At 38.0% G+C, this 26093-nt stretch overlaps 1 protein-coding gene across 1 annotated transcript; it reads left to right on the forward strand.

Annotated features, from left to right (window-relative positions):
• The first annotated feature begins 4885 nt into the window (after positions 1-4885).
• Positions 4886-25806, forward strand: wapla (WAPL cohesin release factor a). The gene is made up of 20 exons (XM_030155880.1): positions 4886-5179; positions 6248-6657; positions 6825-7548; positions 7943-8250; positions 8450-8580; positions 9887-9982; positions 11759-11944; positions 12520-12656; positions 13609-13720; positions 14789-15019; positions 15531-15642; positions 19014-19111; positions 19317-19393; positions 19728-19903; positions 20107-20222; positions 20524-20754; positions 21417-21636; positions 22212-22300; positions 22451-22546; positions 23896-25806. The coding sequence occupies exons 2-20, from the start codon at positions 6270-6272 to the stop codon at positions 23959-23961; spliced, it is 3594 nt and encodes a 1197-aa protein (XP_030011740.1). The 5' UTR covers positions 4886-5179; positions 6248-6269; the 3' UTR covers positions 23962-25806.
• The last annotated feature ends 287 nt before the right edge of the window (positions 25807-26093 follow it).

Here is a 26093-nt window from a genome sequence, read left to right on the forward strand (position 1 = left end):
TCATCCATTCAGTGCACTAAAAAAACACATTTTATTTGGTAAAATATTATCACAAACCCCACTGACAGATGTGTACAGTCATTTTCAAAGGTTAAAGGGGATGTTATTTTGAGAAAAAACACCAACGTCCAACTTCGACAGAGAAAAAAAAAAAATAAGTATGACACTTATCGTACCTAACTGTTGCTGCCATCTCATGGTTCTGTATCAGTGTTGCATTTGTTCATCTTATTTACTCTGGAAAATATAGAAACAATACTTATGTCTAGTAGTGATCGATTCAATAGTTTTAAACATTCAGGGAAAGTCTTCATACAGTCTTGAAACATAATCTTGTACACTTGGCTTTGAAACACACTTCTGGCAGGTTTATTCCTGCATAAGAGTCAAAAAGATGACAGAATACATATTACTGGACTTTGCTTTGAGGGCCAGTGTTTATTCATGAAGTCATGACTGCCAAACTGCCAAGTCCTGAGCTAAAAACCATCCGTCATCGAGGGCACGACAGCATTACCTCACCACCTCTTAGGCTTGATTGGAGTGTCTATCTCTGTGTCAAGTGCATGCAGATGCCAAAATTGTGTATGCACATTATGTACACTGGCTGAATGCAGTGTGCATATTTCATAATCTAATCTTGTTCCAAATGTCGCATAATGACAGGAGAAACTGAGTGAGAGTGAAAACTTTTTGTCTTCTGTTTTATTAAGATCTAAAACAAAGTTAAAGGTTTACGGTTATCTCAAATTTGTTATGCAGTCTGGATTCACAAAGTGACAATAAAGAAATGGACAAATCAGGAAAAAAAATATATAGCAAGGGAAATGGAATCATTAAATGAATTCATTCTTTCATTTTCCATTATGGCTTAATCCCCTGGCTGGTCACAGGGGGACTGGAGCCTATCCCATCTGACACTGTGCAAAGGCACTCTGGACATGTCGCCAGTTCATCACAGGGTTGAGATACACAGATGAACAACCATTCGCTCTCACATTCACACCTACGGGAGATTTAGACAGACCCATGACACTGTTATGGCATTCATTTTTGGACTATGGGTGGAAGCCAGAGTACATGGACAGAACCCACACAGACCAGGGAAGAACATGCAAACACCACACAAAGAAGCCACAGCTGAAGAAAGAATTGCACAGATACACACTTGTACATACACACAGTGCTTCATATCTATACCAATTACCACTGAAAGAGTTTACTGTAACCAATGGGACTATAAGAACACATGATATGTGACATACTTTAGCACAGTGTTTTTTAAACTTGGGGTCTCCTGAAATTAAAATGGGGTCGCCTGAAATTTCTAGCAATTGATAAAACAAAACAAAACAAAACAAAACACAACACAACACAACAAAACAAAACAAAACAAAACAAAAAAACCTAAAAAAAAAATATATGGTGAGTTGAGAGAGACAATCCCAATACATAAAAGACATGACAAACTGTGAAGCTGAAACTGAAGCACTGTGGTATTGTTTATCTTTCAAATGTTCATTGTGGTCACTTTAAGATGCTGCAGCTCTTTAACAATTCATAGTTTGAGTTCTTGTTTTTTCAGTATTAATTTACAGCCTTGTAAATCCAAGCTGCACTGACTGTACATATCCTGACCAAGGAAAATAAAATTCTCACTTTGTGCAGTAATCTACACCTGGCTTTTCTACTTCCGTCCATAATAATATACATTATATAGACTAAATGCCGTCTAAAATTAACATTTATTTGCAACATAGTATAGCAAACTATTACATGATCAAAAACAAATTAACTTTAGAAAAAAAAAAAGTCTCCGTTTTGAATGTCTGGGGTTGCTAGAAATTTGAGATGTTAAAATGGGGTCATGAGCCAAAAAAGGTTGAGAACCACTGATTTAGCACTTAGTCCTTTATCAGGCAAGTGACTATTTTTGTTAATTACGCAAACATTAAATATGGGGCCAATGCCAAGCCTCAGTCAGGTCTAGAAGCATGTCGGTTTTTATAACATCATACAGTGATTCAGAGAGATTTTATAGAAAATTTGAATCCGTAAAAAGTGAATTTGAATGATTTTTGTCAGTTTATGACCTTATAACAGTTGCTGTATTGCATGTGTTTACTTTTTAGCAAGCGCTGCTCGGACGTTTTATGGCAAGAGGAGGGAGACTGTTGTCATGCCAACCGACGAGGAGGTAGATGACGATGTCCAATAACACACCAAGGTTGAAATTTTGAATTTCAGAATATTTCAACAAGTGCCCTATAAAAGGTGAGCCTAGGATCATATTTCACGAAAAACAACTATTACTTTTGCCAGGTGGAGGAAAGAATCACTCGGAAACTCTTGAAATTTCATTTATAGGTTTTGACCATAAATACAAATCTCCTAGCAGTTACAAGAAAACTGTCCCCTTGACCCAGGTTTATGAGGATGTCCAGGCTTGAAAGGAAATGTTGTGAAGCCTGTCTGTGCTGAACAGTGGCCATTTCTATCACAGTCAGGCTTCTCATAGCACACAGCTTATCATCCTCTGTTCTCCAGAAGTTATTTGGGTAGTATTTATGCATACTGCACATACTATTAAGATACGGGATATGTACCTATTTTGTTGAGGGACTATATCACATATTTTAACCCAGAAAGACCAAAACGCTCACTGGCGACTAAAACCATCTATTCATCTAACCTGTTAAATACCTTTTGATCCACTAATCCTATCAATCCATGCCAATAATTGGTGTAAAATGCAGTTGTTATCTTCTCATGGTAATCAGATACGACCCGTTTGGATGTTCAGAGGCTCCGTAGTTACTGTGGAAACACCGTCATCTTCTACAACATTGATTCACCAGTAAAACCCATGGAGTTGGATCAATGACAGGAGTTGAATACGTTTGTTTTTACACTCAGTTATTGGTGTATTTGCTGAAAATAACACTTTTCTCCATTTTTTCTCATTTTCGTTCATTTTTCATTTCATTTTTCTTTGATATAATAACTATTGAATTTTCTGTGAGTTTTCATGAACATCTAAATTATGTATTGAAAATTAAATACAGGAAAATATGATTTATGGTGAAAAATGCAAAATAGAGAGGATAATATTATAATAAATGACAATAAATCACTTAAGAAAGGTTAAATAGAGAAAAAAATAATCATTTGGGAACTGACTCAAAAGTAGCACTGGATCTTTATGGGTTAAGATGAATGCGGTACTTCACATAAAACGCATATATTAAATGGACACAAAAATAAAGGCATTTGAAATGATTCAAAAGAAAGTACCTTGAGGGTTTCTTGGAATTTCACGTGTCCATGTGTCCAATCCAATGTTAATTCCAGGAAGGGCTTATTAAATGATGAATTTGGACAGAATTAAAAATTAGATCCGACACATGAAAAGGACTCTATAACTGTACCTGTTGTATTTGTATCCTTCGAAACATCAGGATCTTAACCCATAAAGACCCAGAGCTACTTTTGTGGCAGTTCCAAAATAGTTTTTTTTCTCTATATTTAACTTTTCTTAAGTGATTTATCACCATTTATTATAAAATTATCCTTTGTATTTTGTGTTTTACAGTACAAATCAGGTATTTTCCTATGTTTAATTTACTGATCATATAGATGTTCATAAAAGCTTAGATTGTAGTTGAGGATTATTATATCAGAAACTGAGAAAACTGTAGAAAAAGTGACTTTTTCAGCAAAATATATCACTAACTTAACATAAACCAAGCATCTCCATCCACTATCATTGCTCCAAGTCCATGGGTTTTACCGGTGAATCAGTGTTGTAGAAGATGACAGTGTTTCCATGTTCTCTATGGAGTCTCTGAACATCCAAATGCATCATATCTGATGACCATGAAAAGATGACAAACTGTATTTTAAATCAATTATTTACATGTATTGATCGGATTAGTGGATCAAAGGGTAAATCAGTTTAGATCAGTAGATGGTTTTGGTCTCCAGTGGCTGTTTGGGTCTTCATGGGTAAAAACAAAACAAAACAAAACAAAACATGTAGGCAGCTAGTTGTGAAAATTGAAATGAAATTGTGATGAAAAATAACAACAACAACAGTAAATTTTTCTTACATGATGTGAGTAAAAGTTGTTTCTATTATCTTACTGGACAGCAAACTATTCTTTCACAACAACAAACTGAGATTTCTGAGCTTTATAAGGGGAAACAAATGATACAGAGGCTACATTTTTATTAGTTTTAGATCACAGTGATTTTCTCTACATGCATCTTTCAGTCCTCTGAGTGATGTTTTTCCCTAACCTTTATTACAGGACATAACTATAATTCTCATCATTTTAAGCTGTACGTCAAACCTGAATTGATTTGTCTCTGTGTAAGTCATAGCAAACACTGGATTTATTGATTTATAAAGCTATTGTGTGTCTTACTTCCTTGCATCACTTTCTTTTACTATAGGCACCTGTAGATTCAGATGATTTGTACCGTATTTGAACCATTGTTTTCACCACCACTGATTATCTTTTCTATTTATATTATTGTGTTTTTCTCAGTTGTATTTTTAATAAGGCTTTCGGGTCAATATGCACTTAGATTGAATATAGACAGAATAATGTATATTTTTATTCAGGAGAAATAACAGGTTGGGGGCAATGTTGCAAACATCGCTTACCCCTTAAGAGCCGAGCTGCTCCTCCCCTCAAAACCTTTTGGCACTTTTTCAAATTGGAAGCAAATGGTCCTCTGCTGCCCCCTGTTGTTTATTTTGATTGCAGATGTCTAACCAATAACAGCTCCTCTTACTAAACTAGTATTCGTACGCCTTACAACATCCACTCTTCTGATTGGTTACCTTCCTATCTCGAGACGTACGACACGGGGGTCTTGCCAGGGAACGAGGAGGGAGGGGATATTTTAATGGCCGTCAGTAGCTCTACAAAATGCAAAAAGTCCGGATTATGAACTATATTTAAAGTATAGTAGCGACGTAAACGTTTAGACTGCTTTCATTTCGCTCCAGATACATTCATTTGGACATATTCTATGTAAAGATGTGTTTCTAGTGCTGTTTTTACTGCGCTGAACGGACTTTACCCGCTTGATTTGTGCGCGAGTGGGAGATCAGGCCTAGCCGGCTGGCTAAAAAACAAGCGGACGGTTAGCTACTCGCCGGAGTTGAAAGGTAATACTGAGAGAGCTGTTGTTCCTTTGAACTTACGACGTTTTTTATAGCTTTGCATGCCTGTATATGTGTATCGTTAGTCAACTTGCAATCATTAAAACGTTGAAGTTCTGACATCTGGTGCATTAAACGTGAAATGTAAACACGGGACTCCTGTTAGCACAGTTTAGCAGCGCCAGAGCTAACGGCTAACTTTATAATAACTTTACAAGCAGGGACAGGCCTAGCTAGAGTTCATAGACACATACGACTTAACAGTGATGTTAAGCACATAAGACTCATGTCCAGTTATGGGAGATAGTATAATTAACTCCCAGTGTGCAAAAAAGTTGCTCTTATGGGCTGTAGCTTCTTGATAAGGCTCATTTACGTCTGACCGATACCAATATTGCAAAAGTAAGGTTGTTCGAGTTAGCAAGATAGCTATGCTAACTTGTGTGCGCTTAGCCAAAAGTTAACACCTAATGTGCAACCCCATGTTTAAATCGCCAGCGCTGCAGTAATGATCGTTATTAACACAAGGAAACTCCTCTTGCGTACCATCAGATTGGCGCTAGTGCTAGGCTAATTGCACAATCAGTATATTTCAATATTACTAGATAGTCAATAGTGTCAAGCAAGTTTCTGAAATATTTTTCCTCGAGTACGACTTGTATATTGAGGTATGGTTTTACTAAGCTACCAATTACTGTAGTTGAAATGGAAACACTTCACACACATCTATCTATCTATCTATCTATCTATCTATCTATCTATCTATCTATCTATCTATCTATCTATCTATCTGTCTATCTATCTATCTATCTAAGGTCTTCATATTAAATGTTCCTTGTGTAAGAATATAACTCCAGTTTTGGTTTGAAGTGTTGAAGAATAATTGACAGAGTAATACTTAAACCTGTAATAATATATTTCAAATTTGTAATCATGGATTCTTCTTGCCTGTGTCTGAGTATAGTATTTCTTTCAAAACCAAATTCAGACTGTGCACATTGCCCTAGGTTTGTGCATATAGTTTAACACTTTAATGCTGTGATGAATGCTAAATTTTCTCTGCTTTTATTATAGGGAATATGTAACAGAAAGCAACATGACATCCAGATTTGGTAAAACATACAACCGCAAGGGAGGAGAGGCTAATTCAAAATTTGAAGAGGTCTTTTCCAATAGGAAACCCACTTTGACCACCAAATGGGGGGAGACCACCTACAAGGCTCAGCTTGGAGCCAAAAGGCCTGTGTTAAAACCTGATGTTCCTGAAATGTCTAAGAGACCTAGGCTAGAGGACAGCGACAGTGAAGAAGATCCATTTGGGTTTGATAGTGATGACGAGTCCAAGACTGAAGTCTCTCATGGTGAGCCTGAGCCAAACGTCAATGAAAAGGATGTGACAAAAACAACACCAGTGGAGGGCAGTGGGCCAGCATCTGTGGTTACTTCTTCGCAGGGCACCACAAGCTCGACAGCCACAATGAGCAGTAAGTTGCAAATGGTTCAAAGGAACTTGCCACATAATTTAAATTAATCATGAATATTATATTTTAATAGAAAAGGGTGTTATAGAATTTGTAGTAAATGATATCTTAGTTAATTTGCACTGTCAGCTGGTGTATGTAACCATGTGTGAATTTTTCTTCATTCTTAGGTAAGATTACATCTGAAGTGAAGATTTTGAAAAATAACCAGCCCTGGTACAAAAACACATCCAATAGCAACCAGAAACCCACAAATGTGCCGTCTTTTTCAAACACAGTCCGATCAGATGATCAGAACTCGTTAGGGACGCAGAAGTCCATCTTCTCCTTGTCTAGAACAGACGGCTCCCTTTACAGTAAACAATCCTCTGATGCACCAGGTGGTAGTGGAGACTTCCAGACTGCTTCTTCTTATGATGGACTGCCATCAGAAGAGACTACAAATACTGAGCTGGAAGCACCTGTAGATCCCCCACCAGAACCAGTGGACAATATTCCCCCATCCCCATTTACCCTGAGGGCCTCAAACTGCAAGAAATACCAGCGGCCTAATCGGCCCAACAAAATGTCCTCTGAATCTGCTGAAAACAACAATGATAACAAGCTTCCTGAAACAGCGAGTGTACAAGATAAATCAAACAGTGTCCTTTCAGCCAGTTCAAGTAGTACTGCTGCCAAAGCTAGTACTGCAGCCAAGCCTGCAGGCAGGGGTGGTGGGAGGGTACGGGACTACACGGTTTTGCATCCCTCCTGCCTGTCAGTATGCAATGTCACCATCCAGGACTCAATGGAACGCAGCATGGATGAACTGGTTACTCCAGCTACGCCTGCTGACCATGGGGATGCTGGTCAGATGAAGAAGAAATCAGACGCTCCTCCGCCTAAACATAGTCGGTAAGTGAATCTTAATTCTCATATTATTTGCATTTCTGCCTATGCTAATGTTAACAATGCTTAGTTTAAGGTTTAGTACCTTACAGTTTACATAAAAGAACTATTTTGCTTTACTGTCATTATCTATTGTGATACGTCACTATATTCATTAATACTTGCATATTAATTGCCACTATGTGATATGTATGTTTATTATGATAACCTGTCATAATAAAATTTAATTTGGTTCAAAAATGAGATGTGACAGATAATTATTTTTGAATACTTTCTTTTGGAATGACTTTTGAGTCTTTTTCGTCTTTCCCCTAGATTTGCATGCATCTCCATTTAGAGGGAAAAAAAACGTAACAAGATAAGACAACAAAAGTAAAATAGTCATGATGTGTCTTTCAAGTTTCAGGCCCACACAGACAAAGACCAAGAAGACTAAGGCTGAGACCAAGCTGGAGTTCTTTGGCTTTGAGGACAAAGAGGATCAGGAGGGGGAGGAGGGCTCAGAAAGTGGCCTGGCAGGAAAAAGTAGTTACAAGATCAAGTATTTTGGGTTTGATGACCTCAGTGAGAGTGACAGTGATGAGGAAAGCTCCCAGGCCAAAGAGAAGAAGAAAAAGAAGGCCGCTGCGGCCTTGGCCACACTGAGCTCCAGTGTGGACAGCCCCCACACCAGTGACTCTCAGGACAGCCAGGCCAGCAGTAATACAGGTGAGCCAGTATTTTCCAAATGAACTAATGGTAAAGAAATCATGGCAATGTTTTGTCTGATGCAAGTTTCAATTATCTGCTGTTATTGTTCAGTAAATTGCTTCCTGACCATATGGTAACTGTCTAAACCTTAATTTTGCCAGTCCATTAACATTTTTATTGTAGATTCTTGCCATTAACAATCTGGTTTCTACAACAGATGCTTTTGAGTTCTCTGATGACTCAAGTCCTGGTGGCACAGAGGGACAAAAAGGACGCTCAGGGAAGTCAAGTGAAAAATCCAAGGAATTTGGAAGTGGAACCAAAAAGATCTTCAGTGGACCTAAAAAGGTATGGGACGGAACTTAGCATTCTGATTTTCTAAACTGATTTTCTGAGTCTTGTGGCACCAAAATCATTTATTTAGTAAATATGAGAGCAAGTGTTCATCTGACTGTTTTGTGATTACTCAGTGTGATTCGAGAACAAAGTTTGATCCACTCTGATTGATGCAGATTTGATTGAAAGCTGTGATCAGACTGAGCAGGAGTGTTTTAACCAACCTGCCTATTCTATCAGGACTGAAATTCCCAATTCCAAGGTTAAGGTGACCTACTTGATAAACATTCCTCTATTTTATACTCTACACTTGAATGTTGTTTGTTGAACATGGGCTACTGTGTGGCAGCTTCCAATTATTACCACTCAGTCCATCTGAAGTTTATCAGAATTATTACCCCGACCCCAGGAAGGGAGGCAAAGGGTATTGTTTTTGGTTTGGTTTGTTTGTTTAACATTCTAGCAGCAAAACTATTTTTTTAATTCATACCAAATTTGGGTTTATAGATTGCCAGTGACCCAGAATAGATGTGGTTACATCTGGGAAAAGTAGGTCAAAGTTCAGATTTTTAATTAATTTTTAAAATCTTTTTTTCTTCTTCCATTTACTTATAATGAGCTAAATTTCAAGTTCTATATAAACATCAATTTTGTTTCAATTGACTTCAAACTTGGCACATATATAGAGACAATTGATATGCTGACATCAGCTGGATCCATGCCAAAATAAGCTACAATATGTGTGAGGGATGGGGTTTGTGGAGCATGGCACTACTTGTTCAGCTCTAATTTGTGGTGTTTATGTAATATCCATATTTGGTCTGGCAATTTGGATCATGTTTTGCTATTGTTTTTGGTTATTTGTGGAATTGTCATCTAGTTCTGCATGTTTACTGTTTCTTCATCATCAACAAACCCTTGTATATTTTCTTTGGGTTGTATAATTGAGTAACACAGTGTGTCACTTGTGGTACTGTTTTGTACTGCTTGGGGACTACTGTGTTCCACACTGAGGTTGCTCTTGTCTCACTCGGTTATCATTTCACTGTGCAATACTTCTTAGTGCTAAACTGCAACAACAACATGAGTTCTGTATTGGAATGGTTTATGGTGATAAAGAAGGCAATATAGTGTCTCTGAATAGACATCAATTTGCGCATGAATGGAAGTCTGCGGTGTAGTTTTGGTGCATTGAATGTTAAAAATATTGGAAAATGTATTCACTTTTCATTTTCTTCCCCTGTGATCACAGATATAAGTCAGCTATTCCATGGGACTCATTCTTTCTAATAATAGTTACTTTTTTGCCAAATTCTAGTCTCCTGCTAAAGCTGTGTACAATGCTCGCCACTGGAACCAACCTGAACCAGAGGAGGTACCTGTGCCTCCGCTGTCCCGATCTCAGACTGCTCCGGTAAGATGTCACTGTAGTAGTTATCAGCAACTCTACTAATATATTGAGCTCAGTACTATGGGGCCTGTCAGTGGGCGGGTTATATAAGGCAGCAAGTGAAATGTAGACCTTGAAGTTGATGTATTGGAAACTGCAAAAACAGCAAGAGTAAGGATCAGAGCAACTTTGCCAAGGGTGAAATTGTGATGGTCAAATCACTGGGTCAGAGCATCTCCTGATCTTACCTACTGAAGGTGATCTAAAGAACAACAACCGTATCTCAACCAGTCGATCATCTAAGGGAGCAGAACATTATTATCACCTGTTTAATATTGTGAAGGTTCCCCTTTTTCTTCTCTGACCTGAAGCCTAGAATCCACAAGACATGTGAAGGTGTGCTGTGGTATATGGCAACAAAACATTAGCAGCAGTTCCCTGAAGTCCTGGAAATAGAAAGGTGGACCTCCATGGATCAGATTGATTAGTCCAACAGCTCCCACATATGATCAATTGTACTTAGATTGGGATGTCCGTCCTTAGTCCATTTTGTTTTTCGGTTCTAACCACTGCAGACCAGGAACACCCAATAAGACCTGCAGTTGTAGAGATGGTCTGACCCAGTCATTACCGTAACAATACAGCTATTGTCAAAGTCACTCAGTTCTTTATGTTGCTCATTTTGCTGGTTCCAACACATAAGAAAAAAATATGACTTCATTCATCCCACTCTGGGGAAACTGTAATGTTAACAATAGCAAAATACAAAAAACAAAGTGCAAAAGACAGACAGAGCATTCAAGAGTGAAACTGGAAATATAAAAGAAAATCTATTTATGTTACTTGTTCCACACTTATATATTATTTACATATTTGAAATATAGTTGCACATGATGTTGATATTGTAATGATATGGGAGGATTACTGTCAGCAGATATCAGCTTCAATGATTAAATGTTCACTTTCTGCTTTATAAATGCAACAAACAAAGTGGAAGGTACCATTGTATTAAAATAATCAATATTATTACTGTTTCTCATGAGGGTGGGACCTTTCTGTGTGGAGTTTGCATGTTCTCCCCATGTCTGCGTGGGTTCTCTCTGAGTACTCCGGCTTCCTTCCACCTTCCAAAGACATGCACTGATAGGTTAATCGGTTAATCTAAATTTCCTATATGTGTGAATGTGAGCGTAATTCTTTGTCTCTATATGTCAGCCCTATGATGAACTGGTGACATGTCCAGGGTGTACCCCGCCTTCGCCCACAAGTAGCTGGGATAGTGACCCTAGTGAGGATAAAGCTGGTTCAGATAATGAATGAATGACTGTTTCTCCTGTCAGTAGTCATACTGTTATGTCTGATTTAATATATTTGTGATGAACATGCATAAGTGCCATAGGAGGCAATATTGTACAGAGTTGCATAAAGCAAATTAATAACTGCAGCATCTTGGATACCAATTTCATTCGGTCTAGTTTGTTGTATAGTGTTCTTTTGTTAGTCAACAGTTGTGTATAAATTTCTGTAATTAGTCTCTCTTTATTCAATTGGAGTTATTTTTCAGTCAGCAGAGCCTTGCTTTATATTTATTTTCTACTTATCATCAGCCCATGTAAACTAGTGTTTGCATAGAGGGAAGCTAATCAGAATCAATTGGGATTTTGAAAGTTGTTAAGTTTGTGCTACCTCATCTGGCATCTGTTAACAACACTTATTAAAGGCTTGTGTGCTTAACAAACTGTTCAGTAGTGGTAAATCTCCCAGACATGTCATTAACAGATTTTGTTACTTTGGTATGAGCCCATTTCTCCTTCTCCTTCCTCAGGCCATTTATCGAGCAGCAGCAAAGACAGCAACTCCCATAAAGATGATGGCTTGTTCAAAGCCCCTCCACCACCGCCCAAAGTGATTAAGTCAGAGACCATCCCTACACGACCCAACCAGGACATTGTCACGGCACTCAAATGCAGGAAGGAGCACAAAGAGGTGAGTCCTAAGATAGATCGTTTTTTGATTCACAATAAATGCGCTAAAACTAGGCAACAGTTGCAGGAGAGATGCTGCATCCTTTGCAGATAAATGATTTGTTTGCAGTTTTCACTACATTTGCTTGCATGCTGTTAAGAATTAATCCGTCGTTATACCCAGCCAAGATGCTCATAGCGATTTAATGCAGGCTATCAAGGGTTAGCATTCAATGGAGCATAGTGTCAAGCTTACCATTGTTCATTTTAAACCCAATGTGGGTTGGAGGCAGCAATGAGTGCTGTTTTTAATTTAAACTCTCCTGCAGTTCACATCAGTCCGCATACAGCATGACCGCTGATACCGACAAATATACAGTGGGAACTGCTGATTAAGCCCAAAGTCCACATGCTGAGCTATTATTGATGAGGAGTATTAGCACAGTCAGCCATTGGTCCTAATGGAACCAATAGAGTGGAATTTAACAATAAGCGCAATTCTGTAACACTGCATGTGTGAGTTTTGTGAGATTGTGCTTCTGGACAGATGCATTGCTCTGCAATTAGCTGTAATTAACCCGACTCCCCCTCCACCAGCTGTACACAGTGGTGCAGCATGTGAAACACTTCAATGATGTGGTGGAGTTTGGAGAGAATCAAGAGTTCACAGATGACTTTGAGTACCTGGAGACGGGGCTGAAAAGCAGTCAGCCACTCAACACAAGATGCCTTAGGTAAGTGGAACAAGATTCCTAACGATGCCTTCTTAATGCCTTTCTGACAAGTGGCACTCAGTCTGCTATGGCAAATATTCTTCCACATTTTCTTGACTATGCTCAATTTTGTCAGAGCAGGATCAGATACCTAATGAAACTTGAAGAAACTGTACTTGTCGATCACTAAATCCTTTTCATGCTTCTCTTCACTTATTTCTGAAGAAATTAGAAGAGCTGCTTTAGATGATGAAAATATATTTTTGTTTCATTTTGGAAAAACCTCTAAGTAAAGCAAATTCTGACAGAGCAGTATAAAATAGTAATATTCGTTCACTTCATTTGGATGGAATTAAATCAACAGCTCCCTGAAACAGTTTCAACCAAGTCTTAGTAATTAAATAAATGAATAAAAAAAAAAATTATAAATTTTAATACATTTCTTTGTAACCTTCAAAGACCATGATTCACTACTGCATTAGTCAACCATGGGTGACAGTTTCGCAGTTTTGCTTCAGAAATTTCCACTGTTAGTTTTAATTTTGTGATTTAATTTTTTTAAGCAAATTTTTTTTTTTTTTTTTTTTTTTTTTTTATGGATCCTGAAAGGAACTTTAACTTTAAGCACTTTGTATAATCATATTTTGCCCTTTTCTTTGTGTGCAGTTTCCTATTTCAATGTCCCACTTTCCTCTTTGCTTTCCTTTAATGCTGGTTGTAATAAAAGTTATATTTTTGTGACATAAAATATCCAGCTTCTGCTGCTGTGAAAATGGAATCCATACAGCAGAGTCAACCTTGATGCTGGCGTTTGATCAGAGGCTGTGGGAAATTCAGTCCTTGGGATGTTGTTCAATCTTTAGACAGGCGAAGAGTAGAGGTTGAAAAAGAAAAGGTAAAATTACAAAACAGAAAATGTGACATTTCTGCATTCCATCTCTCTCTTGTTGCCTTCCCTTTCATACTGATCTAGTATAATCAGCCTGGCCACACGATGTGCCATGCCCAGTTTCAGGATGCACCTGCGAGCCAGAGGAAAAGTGGCACAGGTCTTCAAAATCCTCAGTGATGCTCCACAGCACCCAGTGAGTAGACTTCCCCTGTCATCTGATTCTCTGACAATATGTAATATAATTAAGATGGTCTTAAAACACTCATCGACCTCTGATTGAAACAGTATTGCAAGTAGATCCCACTTCACCCAGTTACGTTTAGGGACATTAAGAATAGATTTTACGCGCATCAATCAACTCTGCATACATAGGCTTTTATAATATTACAGTTAATACTATGATTTTTTTTTTTTTTTTTCCACAAGCAAATTGCTTTTCTGGTAGGCCTCTGATTTTACTGTAATGGCTAAGCTTAACTGTATAATAGAGTGACCTATATTCAACAGATAAACTTAATGGAAACAAAAGAGCTTTGCTGTATTTAGTGTGAAGAGGATGACATTTGTTTTAATGCCACAATCAAAGACATTTCCACAATATTTGCTGAGGGAGAGGATATTTTAGCTTCAAGGACCCACAGCTATTTAACTGCCAATAATTTATTTCACTATTACATAGAAGTCTTGAGGTCTTGATTACAGTTTAAATCGACTTTAAATAGTATTTTTTGAGACCTTTAATTTTTACACCTCGGCCAACTTTGGGCCAAAGGGCTATTGTAATCGTTTTGTTGTCTGTCTGTCTGTCCATTCAATAATGTAATGGTATCATCTGAAGAATGCATTGACATATCTGCACGAAATTTATACTGTGGATGCATCTTGGCATGGAACAGAAACCTATTGAAAATAGGTGATCTTGACCTACTTTTTCAAGGTCAAATGGTGACATGTCCTTTCAACGTTGTAATTGCATGATCTGCAGAATGCATTGAGATTTCCGCACAAAATTTACACCAAGACAATCTAATATAAATTATAGGGCAGTAACTTTCAACAGAATCTTACACTATAATTGGCAGAGGGATATTAAAAATACGCAGCACATCATGTTATACACATACACTACTACTGTTCTTCCTGTTTTTCTTACTCCTTTATGAAAAGTCTTGCATTTTTCACACTGAGACTTCTGAGTCAGTGTCTGTTTCCTCTGCCACTAAAACAATTTTGTTAATGCTGATCTCTGTTGTTCCACCAGAACCTTGCACTGTGCACAGCCGCCCTGATGTACATTCTGAGCCGGGATCGTCTTAACATGGATCTGGACAGGGCTTGTCTAGAGTTAATGATCAAGTTGCTGGAGATGGACCAGGATTACTCAGCCCACCAGGATCAGCTCACTGCAAAGGAAGTGGACAAGGTTAAGGAAAAGATCAGGAAGCTGTGTGAAACAGTACACAACAGGCACCTTGACTTGGAAAATATCACGGTGGGTTCCTTTAAACATAATTTACAAGCTGTTGATGTACCCATGCCTCGAACCATTGACATAAAAATGATAATTATAACTACAACTATAAGCGTATCCTTTGGTGCTCTAGTGTATCAGGGATATCTGTATTTTGGATTATTTTATTTTCAGGTACATTTACCTTTGTATGTCTATATTCAAGAAATGGTTTAGTTTTTAGTGTATAGCAGTCTTATAAAATGGAGAGTACCAGTAAATTGTAATTAAATGAAAATGATGACTGCCAAATATGTTCCAGTCTTACAGAGGGTTAATATAAAGCTATTCTCAAATTCTCATTAGAGTCTATTAGTGTGGCAGATTCCAATGTGGAAAAACATTGGTGTATAGGAAATTAAAGATGAAAAGAGTAGAAACATGCTCAAAATGTAAGTTTTATTGTGTCTTTCACCCTCAGGGCAAAGTGCTTTCCAGGTCAAGATTTAATGGTGATAATGTGTGTTTCTATGCGTTTTTTTTTTTTTTTTAGACGGGTCACCTTGCTATGGAGACATTGCTCTCTCTGACTTCTAAGAGAGCTGGGGATTGGTTCAAAGAAGAACTGAGGCTGCTTGGAGGCCTGGACCACATTGTGGACAAAGGTAGGTGTGTGGGATTCTCTTGTGCTCATGTGGAAGTACAAGGTTGTCTACTTGTGGGATTGATTACGTCTGTGTAGGATCAAGTAAATTGATGGTACAGTGGGTACGGAAAGTATTCAGACCCCCTTAAATTTTTCACTCTGTGATATTGCAGGCATTTGCTAAAATCATTTAAGTAATTTTTTTCCCTCAATGTACACACAGCACCCCATTTTGACAGAAAAAACCTGAATTGTGGACATTTTTGCAGATTGAAAAAAGAAAAACTGAAATATTGCATGGCCACAAGTTTTTAGACCCTTAGCTCAGTATTGAGTAGAAGCACCTTTTTATGCTAATGTAGTCATGAGTGTTCTTGGGAAGGATGCAACAAGTTTTTCACACCTGAGTCCAACAGAAGAGTCCAACAGAAATTTGGAAATGCTGTTGCACTTTGGGACATACTCCATATGCTCTACCATATACTCTGTATTCTGGGCAGGCTATGTAGTAAATCAGGGAATGATTCTCTGATGATTTTATCATTCCTGATATGATGCATAATCTTGTGAACTATGTGCAGTCAGTTGCACAGTAGGACTACTTAGCATGGTGGAGTTGGACGGAATGCACTTTGAAGCATGTTTGCAAACTTCGGCTGAGGTACAGTGTGATAGGAAAAGATGGAGGATATCTGTGCCTAAACTGTCACAGTTACTACATAATCACTAAACACTAAATAATTGCGATAGTCTCCATTTGGGTATAAAAACAGTTGAGTGAAACTTGCAGAAAACACATTTTTATTAGTATTTCTACATCTTTCATCATTCTTCAGTGTACATCATCCAACTGGCACAATAATTAAATAATGAGCTTTGAATACTGATGTTTTATGTAGTCTTTTAATTGTGACTTTTTATGGTTATAGCACATGGTATACATGGCACTTTGATTTTGGACTTTGGTTATTAGAGCAGGTTATTGATTTTGCAAAGTTTGTAAGTCATGTCATATCTGCCATGTTCAATTTTTATTAAGAAAAATGCAGAAAGATGTGTTATAAATTCTTTTTTAATTGATCTTATGAAATATTCTAATATTTTGAGATACTTTGTTTTTGGTTTACATGAGCTGTAAGCTGTTATCATCAACACTGAAACAAGAAAGCCTTGAACTATTTCACTTTTTGTCTAATGAATCTAAAATAAATGAACATTTCAGTTTGTAATAAATTAATGAAGAAACAAACTTTTGACAATTTTATTATTTTTGTGAGTTGCACATTTATTAGACTTGTACTGTAGTTTCAGCATAAAGGGCAATATTGTTAATTACGTCACCAACTCAAAATTTTAATGTTTTGATAGCCCTGAATGTAGTTTATTTTAACAGTGATTTTTCAAGAAGGATAAACAAATTCTGTAGGAAAGACTGTTTTTTTTTTTTGTTGGTTTATGCCGCGTTTCCACTACGTGGAACCACCTCGACTTGACTCAGTATTCCTGGAGAGCGTTTCCATTACAAGATACTACTGACTTTACAGTACCTGGATGCGGCGCGTTACTTCCGTTTTGTCTGCTCAGAGAGTTGCTGATAAACTCGCTCGTTGCATGTTGTCTTGTCTGAATTTTTACATCGGCCACCAAAGACTGAATCTCCTCGACCGACCATGGTGTAGTTTTGGGCTGTTATCATGTGGATTAATGTACCGCTATATTTACTGGCCACTTCCGCATCTGTTTTTTGTAAAACGGCGGGTCACAGAGAAAACTGTCTGACTAATCAGTGGTCTGCAGTGTGTACACGTCACATTTTAGCATCTGGTCCCCAGTCCTGGAACCTTGGCGGAGGTGATACCAAAAAAGTAGTGCCGGGTACCAGATTCCAGGTCCTTTTTTGTAATGGAAACACAAAAAAGGCCGAGTCGAGTCGAGTCGATACCACGTAGTGGAAACAGGGCATTAGTCTGGTATACGAATTGTTCTGACGTTTCCACTGTGCTAACTAAAGTCAGACTTGCATGAGACAGCACGTGCAGTTGTTTTTTGAGTGAGAATTCCAAATACAAGAAGACAAAATATCAAATGGGGTAAAACATGATGATGAATCCAGGGTTCCCACGGAGTCTTAAAAGTCTTGAAATCTGCATTTAATACCTTTTAAAAAGTCTTTAGAAGGTATTAAATTTGATATGGTTGGTCTTAAATTATGTTGCCAAAAACTTGTTTACTGTATTGTGTTAAAATTTGTCTGGGAAATGTCCAAGCTGCAAAGAAAGTAATGTTGGTCTACTCCAGTGTTTCTCAAAAGGTGGGGGGCGCAAAGGCTTGCCAGGGGGGGCATGGGATCATTCCTAGGTGTTCATTTTTTCTTCAGGTTCAAACATGTAGCAGGTGGAACTAATGTTTTAGTGTTGGAGCACCCTGGACTCATTTTAGGGACGTACACCAAATAAATCTACTGCCATGGTGATCTGTCACAAGACTAGACAAAGAGTTTAGGTTTGGAGAATGGACAAGGACTGGACTGGAAAAGAAAAATGTGCAGTGTTTCTGCTTTTGCACAGTTTGTACAGTTTTCACTTTGATGTTCTCAGATGTGCAGTGTAAACGGGCTCATTGCAGCCATTGATATTGTTAAAATGTTCATCTTTGTTACCAAAATGTGTTTGTTGTTCTAAAAAAAAACTACCTTATTGTCATAGTTGTAAGATAATTACACATTTCCTATTTTTATTTTGAAAAATAATGTCTCAGGGAACAGTCTTGTTGAGTTCATTTGTATTGTTCAATCAAAAATCTACGTTATTTTTAATTTGCACAACAAATTATTCAAGGAAAAGCAAAAAGTATTCTTACGATATTGATGTTTCTTTCAATAAAAGTAATAATTGTACCACAGGTACAATGTTGTTGGGGTTGAGGGGGGGCTTGGAGATTTTTTGTGCTCCAAAGGGGGGCCCGACAGAAAAAGATTGAGAACCACTGGTCTACTCAGTGCCACCTGTTCCAACCTGATAATTTATATTGAAATTAGGAAACAATTATTGCTGACTTAACAGCCCCCAGTGAGAAATCACTCGTAAGGGAGGGAATCAAGGTGTTGGAGTAAATAGGTAAACTTTCCTAAATTCTAGGAGTCACAAACTTTTGCCAGTATGGCTGTGAAGTAGGCAATGAAATGGGCGTTAAACTCTGTCCTAAGTCGTCTTAAAAAGGTCTTAAATTTAACTTGTAGGAACCCTGGAATTACAGAACAATCCCATGATTATAGATGTTGGCTATATTGCCCCTCAATACTTTGAAGGTTGATTGTCATAACCGTTGACTTTCAGGTAATTACCGACTGTAAATGTCATGTGCCTCTTTTGTGTCTCTGTATTACTACAGTAAAAGAATGTGCGCAGAACCTGAGCCAAGAGGACGACAAGGAGAATCTTGTCGCATCTTTATGGGGGGCTGAGAGGTGTTTGAGAGTGCTTGAAAGTGTAAGTAATTTTCTCTCAAGTTGTGTTTTCCCCTTACAAAGTCACAGAGAGTGACAGTCAAGGACAGGAGACACTAGGAAGTGAAAGATGTTATTGACCCAAGCCCAAGATAATCGACTGTTCTGACCGTTCCCTGTTCCTTTTGTTGCTTTTACTGTACTGTCCCCTTTAATTGATTTATGTTTCATTCATCTTCTGCCAATAGGTGACAGTGCAAAACCCAGAGAATCAGAGTTACTTGATTGCCTACAAAGATTCGCAACTCATCATCTCTTCTGCCAGGTGAGCAGGTTGGAGTTATTGACTGGACAAGAGCAGATACTAAGGTTTTTACTCAGTCATGGTGGTGTATCTGCTTTAATGTAGGTGTACACATTAAATACTGTAGACGTATAAGTAAATGCACAAAATCTATAGTTTAAAAAAAATGTAATTAAAAAAAAAAAAAGGTCATGACTGTCAAATAAAGCTGTGGAACTGTGTCTACTTAATGCTGCTAATTAATGTTTCTCATTTAGGTGCCCTGTCTTTTTCATCTATACTTATCTTGTCTGTTTCTCTTTTTAGCTCTATGCTTTACTTCCTTTCATTAATCTGCTGTTCTGTGTCCCTTTAGAGCTTTGCATTACTGTGAGGATATGATCCAGCGCTACAGCAGGGCATTGAACAACAGCTCCTTGTCATCATCTGGTGCAGCGCTGCCTCACTGCAGCTTCAGCAACGTGGGCAAGGCAGTAGAGGACTGCATGAGGGCTGTTATAGGAGTGCTGCTCAACCTTACCCATGACAATGGTATTATTGAAAACATTTTGGTCAGGCTATATTTCGTCCCAAATTAGATTTTGTTGTTTTTCATTCTAATCCTTTATTAATAACAGCTAGGGCATCTGTTTTTCAATGTTTAGTTCCAGTTTCAGCATCAGTCTTCAGTTGCTCAGCAGGGATTGTTGATGACAAGTATGAGCAGAGCTTAATAAACATATTTCTCTTTGCAGAGTGGGGAAGCACAAAGACAGGTGAACAGGAGCAACTAATAGTTACAGCTTTGAATTGTGTCCTCCGAGTTCCACGCTATATCCCACAGGAACAGCGCTTTGACGTGCGAGTACTGGTAAGGCACTTGCAAGGGAACAAAATAATATAAAAATTGCTAATAAGAGCTGTGTGTCTATGTAAGGTTTGATTTGCCCTGGTCATTTTTCACCCTTAGTAGTTTTTTGAAGTTCAACTGGACTGGTTTTGTTCTTGAAAACGTTTCATCGCACATCCAAGAGACTTTATCATTACAGAACTGATCAACTGTCTTGGATAAGAGACGAAAGAGGAGCTGTGTGATTTGTTTTTTGTTTTTAACCCAACCCAAAAAGATAACAGATGTTGGCTCTGAATGTTTTTTTTCCTCTGCATACCAGGGTCTGGGTCTACTAATTAACCTCGTAGAGTACAGTTCCAGAAACCGACATTGTTTGGTAGACATGGAATACAATGTGGAAGACACCTGTCTGGAAGACAGCCTGATGCAACCCGCTGACCCGACACAATCAGACACCTCGGTGGAGTCAGCAGCACCAGCCACAGCAGAGACTCCAGGAGACGGCGCTGAGAAGCCCAAGCCCTCCGGTGCTTTGGCCGCCCTGGTGAAGGTAGGAGCTGCGCCAGGTCTCATTAATAAATATTTTAGCAGTCACTGTGTTATTTCATGTAGCTGCACAGAAGGTTTTCATGACACCCTTTGAAACCAGAATGTAATCAGAAGCTTCTGGTGGTAAGCAGCCATGTGGAAAAATCAATATTAATATAGTTCTGAGAACACATTGAGAGTAGTTTCCCCTTAGCACCACATAGCCTACTGCACAGCCATAACCTCTAACCCTGTGTGTCTTTTTAAATAACTGCACATATGTGATGCTCTGTATTTTATCTGGAAAAAGGTTGAACACTAATGAAGCAAGTATAAATGAATGCTCACATTTTTAGGGCTGAGGTTCAAAAGATGACAATGTTATTTTAATTATTTTTGCTTCATTACTGACATTACCATAAAGAAACAAACACTATGCCCGACTGACTCATTAGTACACACTTCTCTAAAATATGAAAAGATCCTTGGAGAACAAACTTGTGATTAAATTGGAAAGAACCATCAGATGAGCCAGAGGTTATTTGGCATACCCACTTGATTCTAGACTTGAGGAAAACCGGTGACTATTGTGCTTATTAACCACCATTCTTCTATTTCTCTTCTTGGCTCTATTTAAGTTTGTGTTTTATATTTACATCTGTTTCTTTGCTCCTGATATCATAGCTCTTCCTGGAGAGGGAGCGTGCTGCCATCCTGGCTGAGGCTAAGACTGATGACCTCATCAGTGAGGCTCCAAAGCCGGCACTGGACCAAAGCGGAGAGTGGCAGGAGACGTCCACAGGAGAGATCCAGTGGGTGGCAGCCGAAACCAATGACAGCCAAACTGAGAAGAAAGAGAGCGAGAAGAAAGAAGAGGAGGATGAAGAGTTGGACCTAAATAAAGGTAGACACTTGTGTTTGAGGTTGTCTCTGAGCGTGTAAGAGGAACTGGGTATAAAAACTGCAGTCCAATTGACTTAGCCTCATGTTGCAGTAATGAGTATTTTGTGAAAAAAAGTGTATTACCCTCATCATCTCAACTAATTAGTGTTACAGGGATCTGCAGTATAATACTACATTGTAAAAAATTTAAATGTACAAGTATCCTCTTGATGGGTCCACTGTAGTTTAGCTGATTTCAGTTAAAGTAGGTAAAATAAGGGATACAAACTTGGTCTTTATAGAACTACTTTGTCTACACCAAGCATAAGCAGAGAAAGTCATACATTGTTTTAAAATTAGCTAAATAGATTCATTAAATAATTTCAAAACAGCACAGTTGGAATATAAATTTTTACCCTTTCTACCCTCTGGATAACTGGACAGTGAATTATAGCTTTCCTCTCACTGGGATTATTTTCAGCTAAACATTTTTATCCATTCAGCAGTTTTTGAGTGTGAAACCCTTCTGCTTTCAAAAGGAGGATTTTATGTAACTCTAATCGAGAAGCTTTTTTCGTCTCCCCTGTGTATTTGTAGCTCTGCAGCATGCAGGCAAACATATGGAAGACAGCATTGTTGCCTCCTACACAGCTCTGCTGCTGGGTTGCCTCTGCCAGGGCAGCCAGGTGAGAATAAAACACTCAAACATGTAGATATTTATTTTTATGTTGTAGCCGTGAATGATGGATTCTTGCATATCTTGTATTGTTTATTGTCTTGCTTGGTTTTCTCAGTCTGAGATTTGTGTCCTTTTCCGGTCTCTCTTTGTACATCAGATAAATGTGACTACTGTGAGACAGCACCTACCTAAAGGGGACTTCTCCATCATGACAGAAATGCTGAAGAAGTTCTTGAGCTTCATGAACCTCACTGTGAGTGTATCAGTTTGTCAATGCTACTTGAAACATTCAAAAAAACTAAACTACAGCAGGTAGAAACATGTTGTATTTTATTATAGACATGCAATACCATGGAGAAAATATTATTTGTTATTCATAACCCATCATTTGAATGTGATAAATACAGAGAATACTGAAACCAGAGGTGTTTTTAGAAAACTTGGAATATGTTGAAACAATTTATACCTCTAGGCACGTTGTATTGAATTGATAAAAGAGAGTTTAATTGGACACACTGAGCGTGAGCAGTAGTGTACAGCCTGAATTAAACCTTGTAAATGTTTTGAGGACAAATTCAGTACTAGACCAAAGAACTTTACCAATTATTTTAACTAGAATGGCTGATTTTGCACCATTGTTTCCTAAATGCACACAGTCAGTTTTCGGTAGAGGAAGTGGTGTAATGTAGATAAAATGGAAAGTTTTAATTTCTGTTTATTTTACAACAAATGGATAGGAATTGGTAATGGCTGTAAAGATGAGATGATGCCACAGAGACTGTTGTTCCATCTGCATCTCACTGTCCATTGGCAGGAAACATGTCAATGCGAAAAGCATGTAACTAATGCCCTAACACAGAGTTGGCTAAAACACACTGCTAGTAGGCTGTTCATTTAAAGTAGTAATGTGTGAGACAGCAGTGATATTCTGTGTGGGCATACTTAGCAGCATGTCAGAAAGAAACATCATTAGGTTAGTGTCAGTTATGTTGTACAATAAAATCTCCCAGTTGAAGAACGAAATATATTATCATCTGTACACAGTTCACCCTATCAGTCTGATAAAAATTAGAGTATCTCAATGTAAACATTGGTACACATAGGAGTGTGACATGGCGTGGGTCTGTATGTTAACACAGATAACACCTTTAACCAGTGTCAGTCTGTTATGAGTCCAACGTGGGTTGAATGGACATTAGACCTACCTCATGTGAGTCAATAGTCTCCGATCTATCTAAAAGGTCTGAATCCTGAGGCAGTCTTTGTGCCACTGTTCTTTAAAAAATGCCAATATATTATCTATTAAATGTGATTCTTGTCTAACTCAACAACATAACTCACATAGTGTAATGAATGGTAATGGAAAAATGATTCACTCATTAATATTAAATTGAGCGGTTGCTGTGCATTTTACAGCAGCTTTGAATAAGAGTCATTGTATCAGAGCTGAGGTTGTGAGCCGTCTGTTTATAACAATAACTCATCTTATCAAGTGAACCCAGGCTAAAATGGCCTCATAACTGGCACTGTCTGTGCACAGGGACCTCCCAGAACACCAAAACATGCTCACATCTCCACCCCTCTTTTGTTCTCTTCTCTCAGTGTGCAATGGGCACCACAGGACAGAAGTCCATCTCTCGAGTAATCGACTACCTGGAGCACTGTTAACAGACCGCCACACAGCTAACTGGCATTCAGACTGCACATTAAAGGAATCCCAGGCTATTCTGGTACCCCCTACCTGACAGGAGCCATGAGGGGTCTTCGGAGTCTCAGCAGCCTTCCCTTGACTTCATCCGAACACCCAGAGCCATGATCCCTCCAAATTTGTACTGATCAAGGCGTACACTGATGTGTAAACACACAACCACAAATAGAAATGTTTCACTCCGTCTCTGGAGCACAGCTTGAACCAAAGCCCTGCAAATGGACAGACATGCAGATGCTTCAGTCAGATCTACTTGGATAATCCAGATTCATCCTCAGGTAACTGGGAAGTAGGCGGATAACTAGTTAAGGTTACATCCCACAAGTATCTGAATACTTTGTGGAATGCTGAAGTCGAAGATGGACTCCCTGCAGACCTCTTCCAGAAACATCCCTGACGAAGCTCAAGCCTCCTCCCCACTGCTGAGTGTCTGTTCCTGGTCTCAACCGCAAAGCTCAGCTGCAGTGTCAACCTTTTGAATCAAATTTTATGGATCATTACATTTTAATCTCTTGATTATCCATGTCGGCACCATGGTAGAGGTAATTGATCAGCATGAAAAAACAATATTTTTCATGGATTTCAGAATGATGTCTGTGTAAACTTGTGTGGAATGATTTGAATGCATACATCCATTTAAGTACATGTTTGCAGTTGGCTTGAGATGAATGTTAAGGGAAAGAGTATTTTAAAGCTTTTTTTTTTTTTTTTTTAAAGCTCCTCATTTTTCCCCTTTAATGTTGTGAACTGTGCAAGTTAGTAAGCTACATAACTGTTTTTAGCAAGCTATTTTGTTTTAAGCTTTTTTTTTTTTTTTTTTTTTTTTTTCAGGGGTTTTACCCCTTTCTCAAACTATGAATTGTTTGTTTTTGACCCAACACATCTTTTCTTGTGTTTCATTGATAATGGCATTTGGAAATTATACCATGAAGCTTTTCCTTTTTACTCATTATCAATTTGGATCTTTTTAGTATTTTTTAGGTAATTTAAATCTTGATAAAAACCTACTGTTACAGCATAGGTTGGGTTTCTCGAAAGATGACAATTGTGCTTCCTTGTAATAGCAATGATGTTGATTTTTAATATGTATTTAATTTAATGAGTTCTCCTTGTTTGTAAATGCAAAATCTTTTATCCGGTGACATATGATTATCATTTTAAACAGTTCCCACCTTGTTTTTTTTTCATCCCATATGAGACAGGCCAGAGGCTGGACACGAATATGCCACATCTTTTATGATTTTTCAGATTAAATCCACATTTCATCAGAACCACTGCCGCATTTATTAAAGTAAGGATTTTAATGTGATTCTGAGCAGGTGTTTTCTGATAATTCTATATGTCCAGCTCTCTGTGCTTTTGTCCTCACTCTCACCGCATTATGATGTGTCAACTGTAGAGAATGTGCATCCGCCTCCCGTTAATTTATTCCATTGTGGTCATTTTAACCTGTATTGATGCACCTGAACCTTTGAAATGCCTCTGTCTGTTAAGCAGCAATGTCTTGTACTGCTCACACGTATGATCACTGATTGAATGACAGCCATACCTGTATTTATCTGGTTTGTAGGGCTGCAGTGAACAAAACTCTGTTTACTGTCAATTCCTTTGCAAAATCTGGTTTGAATGGAATTTTAGATTGTAAATACTCCTGTACATATTGGTTAATGGACATTTAAAATGCTTAGACTACTTTTTTCCCGAAGCTGATATTTTTATTTTATACAATATTTCTGAGTTGTCATTTTGAAAAATCGCAGGAAGAGAAAAAAAAAATTGTTTGTACCCGTTTCAAGGACCTTGTCTTTGGTTACATGTAAATAGTTGTATCTCAAAAAACAAAAAAAGAAAAAAAGTTGCTACTTTCAGTAAACTCCCTCTGTGTTTTTTTTTTTTCCCCCAGTTTTTTTGAATGGGATTTGTTTTCTTTCTTTCTTTCTTTTATTCTGGGACTTGTAAATTGACCGTTTTATGCATTCAGAGCTATGGGAGGTGAAATCAACCACACAGAAGTGATGTTTAGTGTCCTTTTGGTATTCATGGGCGCTGCAGCTGCTGGAGGTGTTTGTATTCTATCTCATCTCTGTGCCTA

Source organism: Sphaeramia orbicularis, chromosome 15, assembly GCF_902148855.1.
Source record: "Sphaeramia orbicularis chromosome 15, fSphaOr1.1, whole genome shotgun sequence".
Classification (NCBI taxonomy): Eukaryota; Metazoa; Chordata; class Actinopteri; order Kurtiformes; family Apogonidae; genus Sphaeramia; species Sphaeramia orbicularis.

What these genes read in the sequence shown, in the direction of transcription:
- wapla (XM_030155880.1), top strand. Translation starts at nt 6,270, where the DNA reads ATGACATCCAGATTTGGTAAAACATACAACCGCAAGGGAGGAGAGGCT. An exon ending in TTGACTTGGAAAATATCACG is followed by an intron (nt 15,020 to 15,530) that starts GTGGGTTCCTTT and finishes TTTTTTTTTTAG; the next exon opens with ACGGGTCACCTTGCTATGGA. An exon ending in CTTTGGCCGCCCTGGTGAAG is followed by an intron (nt 20,755 to 21,416) that starts GTAGGAGCTGCG and finishes CTGATATCATAG; the next exon opens with CTCTTCCTGGAGAGGGAGCG.